This window comes from Plectrocnemia conspersa, unplaced genomic scaffold (assembly GCF_051122295.1).
Source record: "Plectrocnemia conspersa isolate PC_06_02 unplaced genomic scaffold, ASM5112229v1 ptg000013l, whole genome shotgun sequence".
Lineage (NCBI taxonomy): Eukaryota > Metazoa > Arthropoda > Insecta > Trichoptera > Polycentropodidae > Plectrocnemia > Plectrocnemia conspersa.
In genome coordinates this window covers 13,656,753-13,669,961 of record NW_028277177.1, presented here as the reverse complement: position 1 = coordinate 13,669,961, position 13,209 = coordinate 13,656,753, and the positions used below count along the sequence as shown (strand labels likewise).

At 30.8% G+C, this 13,209-nt stretch overlaps 1 protein-coding gene across 4 annotated transcripts in view; it reads right to left on the bottom strand.

Annotated features, from left to right (window-relative positions):
- Nucleotides 1-2,331: 2,331 nt before the first annotated feature.
- The window catches only part of LOC148227338 (estradiol 17-beta-dehydrogenase 11-like), a 243,294-nt gene continuing 232,416 nt past the window's right edge, over nt 2,332-13,209 (bottom strand). For 3 of the 4 annotated variants that reach the window (XM_088202449.1, XM_088202447.1, XM_088202450.1), the window contains 4 exons: nt 5,271-5,430; nt 5,056-5,207; nt 3,111-3,288; nt 2,332-3,040 (listed from right to left, as the gene is read on the bottom strand). In XM_088202449.1, coding sequence (XP_088058575.1) covers nt 2,597-3,040; nt 3,111-3,288; nt 5,056-5,207; nt 5,271-5,430 — 934 coding nt within the window. In that variant the 3' untranslated portion in view covers nt 2,332-2,596. Of the gene's footprint in view, nt 3,041-3,110; nt 3,289-5,055; nt 5,208-5,270; nt 5,431-11,525; nt 11,711-13,209 lie in introns of those variants that run through there. The other variant, XM_088202448.1, reaches the window with a different exon arrangement.

The following is a 13,209-nucleotide window of genomic DNA, read 5'->3' as shown; positions in this document are numbered from 1 at the left end:
CCCTTACCTACCGAGCCATTAACGACACATTTCATAGGTAGTTGTGCGCCAACGAATTGTTCCACCTCCGTTCTCGACCTAAGCCGTCACTATCGACGACTGGCCGAGTTCCCAATCACGATTAGAGTTGATGGTTTCCGGCATCACTATATATGCTGGAGACGGAAGATGGACTTGAGGAGAAATGGTGAGTAAACGGACTGAGTTGCGCTCCATTTACTCGTAATCTCTTTCGGTAAGGTGACGAGACGTCCTCCTCAAAGAAATTGTCCTCATTTTGTCCTTCTATGTGGAGCGCTAGTCTACCACACGCTGGAGGCCCGTCACACCAATGAGGGAGAGTAATATAAACTCCTTATGAAAAAGAGAGGCTCTCGGGGGTAGGCAGCAGAGGTAGTGTTGATATTCCTTGCGAAGTTGTCCAAGTCCTTCGGGACGCACTGGCGTTTCCGGGGGGTGGAGATACAATGATGAAGATAATACGAGAGCCCGATCATAGGCACTCGGTGAATATACTATATAAACTCTTAAAAATAAATAGTACTACAGGGCTGCGGACCACTCTTCTGGACGTAAAAATACCAGGAGCTCACCCGATGGAATAGACTCGTAAGACTCCAATACCAATGGGCTGGAGTGTTTTTGCTCTTCCAAGTCTTTCTGCTCTTTACGATGTTGAAACTTATGCTGTACCAGTGTTGTCTGGTGCCTGATTGTCTGTTTTGGGGTTTGCATTAGGGCTTGCATAAGCGCCGGCGGTGGCTTTCCTGTTGGATCCCGCTCATTTTTCTAATCGCCGCCGAAATAAAATAAATCTATAATGGGTAGACGAGGGAAGAAGCTAGAGAACGGATCTTCTACTAAAAGCGACAAGGAAGAATTGTCGCTGGAAAATATAGTCCGATCCATGCTGAGGGATGAACAGGTTTGGCTAGCGTGGGTGCATTCACAGCAACCGTGATGACCAGAAAAATAGAAGAAGAGCAGCGCAGAAGGCAACAACCCTCAACAACCCTCATTGACGAGATGAAGGTTCTAAGGGTTTTTGCATTTAAAAGGCGTAGATTTCAGGTCCAAGTTTAGCTGACCTTTGATGCAATGCGTAAAAGCAGCTACCGGGAGATCAAAATCAAAATCCACTGAGGAGTCAAAGGGTCCACACTCACAAAAAAGACATGGGGTAAACGAACAAAAATGTCTGAGGTGACCTTTTTTTAGCTTTCACCAGCGTCCCGCAATCAAACCTAGTACATAACTTTAGCTATGCTATTTATAGTGCACAGCATTTTTTAAGCGGCTCACAGTATATTTGTGTTTGCATAAGGATAAAGGCTTTCCAGCATTTTGAATTCTTGCTCTCAATTTTGCGTTGATTAGGAGATGATCACCATTTACGCCTTTATAGTTTCTCATATAGATAAGGTTGATTATAGAACAATTCCTTATATACTGGCAAGGTGGTACATTGAACTGCAGCGACTCTCAGTGGATGCAGGATTTCAAGCGAAATGAAGAAGATTTTTGGACCTACTTGCTTGACAGTATATGGCGTCGTCAGTATAACAACAAAGTGTACCAATTGTATCAGGAGCCTTACGTCAAGTATATTAAAATATAACGTCACAGGTGAACCATACATTGCGCACGAACGACTCGAAACCAGCGAAGCGATTTACATTGGATAAAACTAAGAATAATAGGGAAAAGGAAGACGGAATGAAAAAAGATTACCCAGCTCTTGCAATCGGTCATGAGTAGGGTACAATCTTGGATTGTAGATCAAGGTCTATCTTGGGATGTAGAGCTATAATGACGATGAAGAAATAGAAATTGTGACACCAGTTTTTAAGTTGTCATATCTATGAAATGGGTACAGATTCAACGCCGTGGAGCATCATTTAATCTTTATCTGCAACCGACACTGCGTCGTGTTTTTTTATAACAATGTAACTTAATCATAATAAGTATATGTTATAATATTTAAATATTGTAGGGGGCTGATTTAGTTGGCCACCCTGGAGAATGTCTGCCGGTCAGCGCTCACCGATCAACCCCATAGCGATTTTATTAATTTGAACCATACAATAAATTTTCTGCAATGGTTAACATGTGTCTCATTGCTAACCTGTCACCAGACAGCTGCCAAGATCAATATATACATTCATATGTTATCATGACCAGCAAAAAACGCATCTATGAGTTGCACATATACATACATATATGTATGTGTGTTTGTATGTAATTATACACAATTATAATACTAATTATTATATCTTATGTGCATTATATGATTATTGATTATGGTTTAGGTAATAAATAATAAAACTGATAATTGTTTTAGATTTTATTTGTCACTCTCTTAGTAATATTTGAACATATTAATGCAAATTATTTACAAATTTATAAAAAAATAAATATAATATAAATTTGATATAAAAATAAGGCATTCAAATTTTGGTATCACACCTACAATACTGAATTCAATTGGTAAATGTATGTCTCCATATTTGTAACATAAACATGTATTTACATTAAACTCAAAAATCTTAAATCCATCTTTAAGGTATTAAAAGTAAAAAAAATTTCAATCTTAAAATTATTCATGGGAATCAACTCCGCTATCCAAGAAATCTTTCAAATATATTGCTATCTTTACAGGTAACGATCTGCAAACGTTATTTATATATAGAAGCGATGAAGGTATTGAAACTTCACTATAGTCTCGTCTCATGGAAGAGATGACTATTGTAGCGACTTCTTTCGGGGTAACAATCTTCATGAGAGTTGGGAATCGGATCCTTGGTTTTTTACACAAGCCAGTATCTACAATGTATGGATATATTGCTGTGAACTTAATTTGAAGTCCTCTTTGATCAGCTCTCATCTCTTCGTGCAAAGCTTCCATGTAACCGCGTACTGCAAATTTGGAACCACAATATGGCACTATGTTAGGTATGCCTACCACTCCTGCCATTGAAGAAATCGACACAATGTGGCCGTGGTTCCTGCTTATCATGCTCGGAAGGAAACTTTTGATCATCTGAAAACGCTTCTTAGTGAGTATTGGCTTTTCAACGGTGTACCAATTGTATGCGATGGTTAATGCTTACCCAAAAGTGAGAGAATACATTGAGTTCATAGAGTTTTTTGATTTCATCTTCTCTGTGAGTAAGGAAACTATGGCAAGGCATTATTCCAGCATTGTTTACCAGAATGGATACTTCTCCAACGGTAGCTCTGATTTTGTTGGCAAGTTCAATAACACACTCATTTTGAGATACATCACATCTATAAAAATATAAATATACAGAAATAGATTATAATGGATATACTAATGTTTGATCATGTTATGAAATACATGTTTTTAATTAAAACTATCTTTAGATGACTGTAATTATTATAAAGTACATAATTATGTAAGTTCAATAATCATTGTTATTTATTCCATTTTCAGTTGTTCAATGTTACCAGAGTTTTCAAAGCTAGAAAAATTATGCTATTAAATTGTAATAATAATGGCTATTATGTGACATCATTAGCGTAAAGAAATAATTGTTTTTATATTACCAAGATTAGTATTATACATATTAGTATTGTAGTTGATGAAAAATCAACAAGTAGTGTATATAATAGTTTTAAATTATCAAATATATAATCTGAGAGCCATTCTCAAATAATTCATTATCAATTGCTTAGTGATCTGACCAAGTGTCACATACTTTATACTGGTTCTTCAAGGAAGCTTGGGCGAATGGAAGAGAAGAAAAATTCAGAGTCTAGCTCCGTCTCTGATCCATCCCTTTGCTTAAATTTTGAGGTAGATCCTGTTGGGTATTCGTCCGATAGTTACAAATACTACCTAGTAAAATGCTTATTTCATGCATTTTTGAATTTTATTAATATTTTTCTAGACACGTTTTAAAGCTTATAAGAAAAAGGGTTCAAATTTATTATGTCAGGGGCAGAATAGCACAGTACGTAACGTCGCAGACTAGTAACTCTGTAGTTGCAAGTTCGAGCTCAGGCAGCGGCACTCAAATTTTTATTTATAAAATATGCACTATTACAATTACATCTATTGATTATAAATTACATATATTACACATAACAATTTATAATTAATAATATAGATGTCACTGATTCTCAGACTTTCAGTCCGGTGGTTAATACTCAGTTGTAGGTATTCATTATGTCTGATTGACTTACCCAGATCGTACAGATTTACCCCATTATAACGAATTGGACTTACGCCTGTCAGGTTACAACGGAAGATTAAAAATATTTAAAATATAAAATATGTTGTGGTAATTGAATGTTTGATGCATGGCTCTTGTGCAATTCTTGGATGTTTTGAAAGGCCAATTTCACTAGGTTTTTTTAATTCAAACCTTTTCTGATGTTGCTTTCTAGATGGCCATTGTTTGAGCCAAAACCTCCATAAATCAAAGACCTCAGATTTACTCATTCACTGTTTTGTTTACTATTGGCATATATATTGCATTATTGTATTGATTTTTAATTCTATTTTCCTGGAATGTCTTTACATGACCTATTATGACCGATGATGACAATATCCCACGCATATACAATTAATTGCAACAGCTTTGTGTATATATTTATAATTTACAGATAATCATTTATCTCATTTATATTTGTTACGTGAGCTTCGGATCACGTTTTTATCAAAAATAAGTTGGTTACATTTCTGATATTGATTCTTAACATTACATATTATTCATTAATTGGAATATTTTTTAACATTAAAAAACACTTATTAGCCACACTATCTCCTATTGAATGCCAGTCATTACAAAACTTTCTCAGTCAGCCCTGATAAAAATATATCACCCCACCTCCAGCTCTAGAGCATCTCACCGTCTACCTGCCTGGATAGAATTCTACATTTCACGTAAAAGTAAGTAAGTGTGACATGTTTAATAAACAAATACTTACACACAATAGGATTTTTGATATCACAAATACATAATATACAAAGATGGTAAAATTATATTAAAGCTAAAATTTGCTTTAAAAGGAATGGAAAAATATACATACACAAATCCATGAGCCTTTCCACCTTTTTCTGTAATCTCTTTCACAGTTTGGTTGTTGTTTTGCTCATTTATGTCAATGCACACAACTTCAACGCCCAATTCTGCATATTGCAGAGCAATCTCGCGTCCAATTCCATGTCCAGTGCCTGTAATCTGTTCAATAAAAAAATATTATTATACATTTTTTTTTTAAATATTATTTTAATCAAAACTTACAAGTGCAATTTCTCCTTTAACATTTTTTTCTTCTGGTTGTACAAATATTTTATAAACTGCTTCTAAGGTACTGAACATTGATTTGACTAATAAAACTATAATTTCCAATACAATAAGAGCTATGGAATATATTTTAACACCGATGCCACGTTCATCTTTCCTGAAAATAAAATTTCAATATTGATTAATATTTAATAAATATTTTGATATTGGCATAATATGTGTAAAATACACAAGTAATAGTATAATGAACATTAAATAATAATAAATGTGAATTTGAGTTCCAGGTTAAGTATTTTATTAAACAAATGATTTTGAAGGTCTCTATAATTTTCTTAAAAATGAAAAATCAATAAAAGTTGATAAAACGACCTTCGTTAAACAAACGTCAAATATGAAAGAAAAACGTTCACACATTATTGTTGTCTTGTTTATTTTACACTATTGCTTTATTTATAGCACATAACTTATGTCTGTGTGTTATTAAACGTTAATATTTATAATTTAAAGATTTTTTGTTAAAATATAGTGATAACATTTTTGATATGTTTTTTCAAGATTATAGCTCGATCAGTATTCTAGCTAAGGAAGAAGTAACGCTTGGTAATGAAAGAAGCGAAAGGTCATTATTATTATTTATTCTATTACCACTAATTAAGTCATTCATGAAATCTATGTAAGAAATAACCTATTTTGATAGGCGTTTAAAGACTGATAAACTGTATGTTAAACGGCTAGAAATGCTTATGAAACGCTTAACCAAAGATTAGGCTATAGGAAACTGTGCACTTTAGGTGGCAATAAAGAGTAGGTGCGAGACTTAGATGAATTTAGGAGACATTAGGAATTCTTTAAAATGAAAGTATGAGCTGATTTACACGTTGGCAATTGCTGGCATGCCAGCTGGAAGTTGACTGGAGGCAACTTACTATCAGAATAACTGTCGTTTTAACCATAATGCTTTCCTTGTAATAGCAAGTTATTTTTTATAATATTTTTTTAATATAGGGTATATATGTATGTACATATAAAATAATTTGAAAAATAAAAACTTATTTTTGTACGTATATGGCTGTAAAAAATAATGTAATTTTAAATTATGATTTATGAATTTTAATAAATCTATAATGATAATGAAGGAAGAAAATAATATCTTTAACGTTCTTTCTAAAATTTGTTTTCATATGGTATACCACAAAAAAATCATGTACCAATAATAAAATAGTTACTATAATATATAAAGATATATAAACGTAATAATGTGACATTAAAATCATAAATTTAGAGAAAGCGTTTTCATATAAAATGGTTTATAAAATGTACATATTATAGTTATACTTTTTGAATACTGTGCAGTTTTTGTAGAAAAATCTTAATGCGACAAAAAATATTATCCTACTGTGTAAAAATGCAAAAATATTATTAAGGAACTGCTAATATAACTGACTATGTTTCATAAGCAAAGGAACATTGGTAGCATATTTTTTCGCAATAGAGTAACTAATGATAGAATACAATCTCTTTATTTTTTGCATACTTTTTTATATACTTATCATTGATATATAATAGATTTTCTTAAATATTAATAAAATCTATGCTATTGTTGGCTAATGAAGGGGACTTTTTGTTTAGCACAAGAGAATACTTTTTTAATTAGTTTCTTAGTTAATGACTTATATTCTTCTACGTACTGTATTTTAAATTTAACATGTTTAAAATACATTTTAGTGCTCACTTGTATTTGTGTTTTAGTAAACGTTTTTAAAATGCAAATGTTCGCATACATATTTAATGATCAAAATTTATGTCGTTTTTTTAATGAATCTATAAAATCGCTTTTAAATGTTTATTTTTATTTTATTGATTTAAAATATAGTTTTATTTTAGATATATGACCTTCTACCACATTCTCGGTCAATTTTTCAATTCATTAGCATAACATGTTTGACCTTGATGCAAAATATTCCGATAGTCCCCTTTTTATATATTTTGCCTTTTGCTTTTTTTGTGTTGCATTGGTCAAAAATTATTTATTTATTTATTAAAATTAAGACCATCGTGATCCGACAGGTGAACTTAATGCGTCACGATGGGCAAAAGAATAAAATATATTCAAAATTAAAAATACATACATATACACACACACACATACATATGTACATATAACTAAAAACATGATAAAAGGACAGATACAAATCACCTCACAGGTGTGTATTGTTATAAACGAACTGAACCAAATCCCCACATGTGCACGATAAAATATCAATATCTCGATGCTCAGTATTAAGCAGACGGACGGCCTTTGCCAAAGAAGAGTTGGCAAGTGCTCCAGTCCTAGACTTCACAGGCAAGAACAGTGGACGTGACCGAGAACTACACCAACTTCCAGAGCCCTCATTTGGAGCTGGAGATATAATAAAAGACGTACGCAGCAGGCGCGTGCGGTGAGATACTTTCGCTCTCGCTCGCTCGCGTGTTAAGTGACGAGAGTGAGTGAGAGTTAAGGGCATGAGGACCGCATGTCCTTATCTCTCACTCACTTTCGTCACCTCGTCATCTCACCGCACGCGCCTGGTACGCAGCTCTTAACTGGCAAAACAAGACTGACTGTTAAAACTGAAATAAAAAATCGATATTTATTTCGAGATTACTTAATACTTAGTACAAAATATTTATTTAAAATATTTTTTTACGAAATCACAACGAAAACATATTTTATCTGAATAATTAAATGTTTTTTTTTTAAACGAAATTGTATTTAAATAAAACACGACATTGTGATAACTAATGCATTTAATAGTACTTAAGCTCTAAAAAAATATATATTAGACAAGCTTTTTTAAGGTATATTTAATGCATTATTTATGATGTATTTTTTGCTTTGATCATTTGCATTCGAAATGTTTAATGTTTGTCTAATACAAATGCAAAAAATATTTAAATTAATTATAGTGAAGTATATATGTATGTATATTAATTTAGTGTTGCAAGTTATTTTTTGCAAACATGACTAGTTTTTTTGTGTTATAATTGATGCTTACAATAAACATATATTTTGTAATTACAGATATTGAATACGCTGATTTGAGTATAAAATTTTATGCTTACTTTTTTGTACCATATGAATTACCAATATTTGTTAGCATTGTTAATTTTAAAAAATAAATATACATGCAGCAAAATATTGAGTTAACACATATATATGTATACATACATATGTGTATTCTTTGTAGCTAAAAATATAACAATTATATCTGAATATTTGATTATCATTTACTGTACTGTTACTGTAATTTATTAAACGATTAGCTTCTTTCACCATATCTGTTAATTTCCATTCTTTAAATTATACCCAAAAGTAGTACGCTAGTCAATAAGCGTAACCATAAAAATATATAATTAATAATATTTTGAAATATCACAGTATTAAAAAATATTGGATACAAAAAAGAGGCTCATACATTCTCTTGTAATGATTTCAAGGCTAAAATCGACAAAAATCGAGATCAAACAATATTTACATACATACATATATCGCAATGTAACACGTTAAAATTTACGCAACAACGAATTTTTTATAAGTATTGAATTAAGCTCTATGACGGCCGTGAACTGTTTAAACCTGATATCAGGTATAGTATAACGTAATAAGTAATAAAAATACAATGCAACGATAATAATTTTCATAGAAATCCTTTCCGCGATATAAGTATAATTTTTAGTATAGTATTTAAATATTTCATGATTTTGTATAATATATAATATGATTAAATTGCCACTTGTTTGTAACAATGTTAGTTAGAATAATATGATATTTTCTACATTTGTAATGAAAAAGAGTGATAATAGTTATTATTGTATTCACGTTTATAATAATGAAACCGCAAATACACTATTTAGCTATGGTCACGGTCACTAATACATAATACATAAAAAAATCTCGATAGTTAATTGTTGAATAGATAACTATAAAAAATGAAAAAAAAAACAAATTGTTCTCTTTTTATGTACATATGTATGAATTTAAGAGTATACAGTAATGACTTGACCTACAAGTTTAATTCATTCCGCAAGCTCGTATCTTAAATTACTTGTCAAATCAATTTTCGCCATTGAAATGAATTGAAATGCCATTAATCCATTTCACTTGGGAAAATTGAAACGAATGAATAACAAATGAATTAATGATACTTTTTTTTAAGTTACGATGTTTTTTTGCTCGTATGTTGAGACATTTTTCATACATCGAGTCAAATTTAAAAAAAATGCTTGTATCTTATAATACTCATTATTTTTTGCAGTACATATTATTATGAGTGCATTCTAAATTAAACTAATGTTTTAGTTCAATTTATATCATTCAAGGGCATTGAATAACATCATTTTCTCCTGGCCACTATAACCTTTTATAGGTCTTGGCCTGTCTGACAGTCATAATACAGGTATTCCACTGTTTTTATTTAAATTTGTCCAGATCATCGTTGAGGCAGTCGTTCCATCTTTTTTTGAGTCTTTTTTACTGTTACTCCCATTTTGTTAATGATTTAGGGGTCCTGAATTTCAACGTACCCATCTTAGTCTTTGTGATTTATAATAACGGGTATGTTTTAGTTAGTACTTCCATTTCGCGATTCATTCTGATACTGTGAGTAAGTTTTTGTTGGGTCCAAATATTTTTCTCAAGATCTGCTTCAGAGACTAGCTGTGTCTTATTTTTGGGTCAGACTCCATGCCTCACATTTGTATGTAACGACTAGCCGTATAACGATTTTATATATAAGCATTTTGAGCACCTGTTTATTATTCGGGATCCGTTTAAGTGCTTGCATAAATGTAATGTTATGTTTTAATTTTTCTGCCATGTTATTTTTTATTATCTTAATTTTATGAACCAAAAAATTGTTAATGGAAGATTGAATATTGTAACTGAAAATGAGTATTTATAATCAAATTAGCAACTGGGGTCTAGCCATCCCCCAGTTCGAACGGAGAGATATTTTATATGTTCTGTCCGCTGGGGTTAAATGCTAATTATTTAAATATAATATTTTTATCCTTCAATAGATTATTACGACATTCAGTCTAAAAAAATATGCTTAAATGCCAAAATTTAATTAGAAATCACTGGTATTATTATTTGACTTTTAACTGTCGAATTGCAACAATGTATTAACAATATAAATATAAGATTCTTGCGTTTTATAAATTATACATACAACAGCTGTTACACGCACGTAGCTGTGTCATAAATATATGCTGTACTTAACTAATTATTCATAGAAGCTATAATTTATACTTAGGGACTGTTTCTATGTTTTATGAATACAGAATAAAGAAATAACTGAATACATCATGGATGTTTTTAATAATGGTTTAATGGAAGAACAATATGCCGTTTTCATAAAGAAATATTATATTATTACTTTTTTATTAAAATGAACTATAAATTTATAGTAGAGGAGACCAAACACTTATAATAATACAGTGAATGAAATATGGTTAATTAAAATTGTTATTAAATTAAAAAAAAATATTCTAGAATATTTTTTATTTGTGCTAAAAAAATCTCTTTGGCGTTGTTTATCTACTATATGGCAATTATAGTTGTTTTACATTGAAGACATACATTTTTTTTTTACTGAATTTATTTATTCAAATTACTAATGCAAAATATATTGAGGACAAACAACTTTTAATGTATATGTAAACTTTAATTAATATAATCAAGAGCTAACTGTTTAACATTTTATGTTCAAGGTGAGTGTATAACAATAGTGTGAGTAACAGGAAAATGTTGGTGTAAAACATCAAAAATATCATATTATATGATATATTCACATCAATAAAAACTAGAACTTAAATTCGGTCCGAAACAACAGATTTAATTGTGGATACACATAATCGGAAACTGGCGTATTTATATGCACTATGATATAACTTAACCGGCTGCAGTTTTCATGAGTGCAAGATCTGCTTTCACATTGAACGCGTTTTATAATGTTATACGTTCATTCATGTGTGTGAGAATTACAATTCAGAAACAATGACGATTGCCATCGTTTGATACTCATCGATCGGTTTATAAATTATGTATCGTCTTTAAGTCAATAAATTATTCAAGCTCTTCAACAATGAGTCTAATAGCCAATATCAATGATTCAACTAAATGACCTGCGATTATCGACTAGCACACTTCTGACATTGCCGCTTATTAAACAAGTTTAAGTCGCATATACACTTCACTTTAGCACTCACAGTTTGAAACCTCCCAATTGGATATTGCCTTCTTTTGGCGCACTCTTCGGGGCGCTCCTAGATGGACTTAAAGTTTCCATGATCGACTAGTTAATATGTGATTAATCTATTTTTGACCGCTAATTTTAGGGTTAGCTGGTATCTCTGCGCGGAACGATCGCCTGTCGGCGACTGAAACTGCAAGTTGTTTGGCATCGCGTAATATATCGGCCCCCATGTAGTGGGCTTTCACCTGTGTGGAAAACGAGTATTTTAGACTCATCTTAAGAAACGGGAGTCGAGGCGTAGGCTGACATGTTTGAAGGTCGACAGGAGTGTTGGAAGTTAAATTTATTTGCGAATTGACTTGACCGTGAAGGTAGACTCATCTAAGCCTTGAGGTATAATCAATGATTCAAATTAACATTTTTTTCTATTCATATAAATGGCGAAATTTTAATGAAAAAAAAACAATAAAAACTTTAGAAAACATCTACAATATAATACATTATATTAGGTAATCCAAAATGTTGTCTTTTTAATGTTTTATTATTTATTTTAACAATTAAAAATATAATTTATTTCTAAAGTTATAACATGCTCTAACCTATCGGTCATTTTTTTAATTCCACTAGCATAACATGTTGTAGGCTTTGATGCAAATATTCAGATATTCCCTTTTTCACATCGTCTGAATTTTGATTTTTTTCATCTCAGGAGCAATCCAGCTAATCACAATATAAGCTTTCTGTTATTGTTTGGCCAGGTTTAAATGTTTCATAATGTACAATCTCTTTGCAATCTCACAAAACACACAAAAAATTTTTTTTACAGTGAGCCCGAGCTTTGAGTTAAGTTTTTCTACTTGACCTTTGGATAACCACTGTATTTAACGCTGATTGTTATTTTATTTTAGATCCAGAAGATCTTCGGATATGCGGATACGCCGCGACTTGTTTTCTTTGCATAATTTATATGTTTGCAAAACATACACATTTATTTATATTTAAAAATTATTTCTGGCTATTTCTAAAGCATCTAATGCAGTCAAAATACTTTGTAATAATTTTGATGGAACATTTATTTCTGTACATTTATTTGATATACATATCCTAAATAATTATAAATTTATATTCTAGTTAATCAGTACTAATATTATTATATTCTACTTTTATTATATTTTTAAATTATAGTGTTATATTCTAAATTTACCGAAATATAAATTTGAAAATACCGGTATCAAAAGCGTTAGTATAAAGGAGAAAGGAAAAGTATATTCAATTTATTATAGCCTTTGATCGATGTTAAATTTCTTAATTTAATCAGTCATTCGCATCGTGAAGAAAAAACAATATTTTCGTATTTCATCATAATAAATTATTAGATATGATTTACAGCACCTACTATTTTTTGCAGTTCCTAGACTATGGCCTCTTACATGTTTGGTAGATGTTAATATTAAAATAATAGAGATTTTACAATTATAAGTCTAATATCAATATATTTTTTTATTTCATTTTTAAGTCACAATGATTTGAATATTTGTAATATGTTTTTGGATTTGTAGTTTAATAGATACTTATGAGATATTTATGTAATGTATCACTAATTCGAAATTATGGATGTTATTATGTAATATATTTATAAATAAGTATTATTGCTGTTATAAATACTAAATTTTCTTTTGAGGCTCAAGTAATTTTAA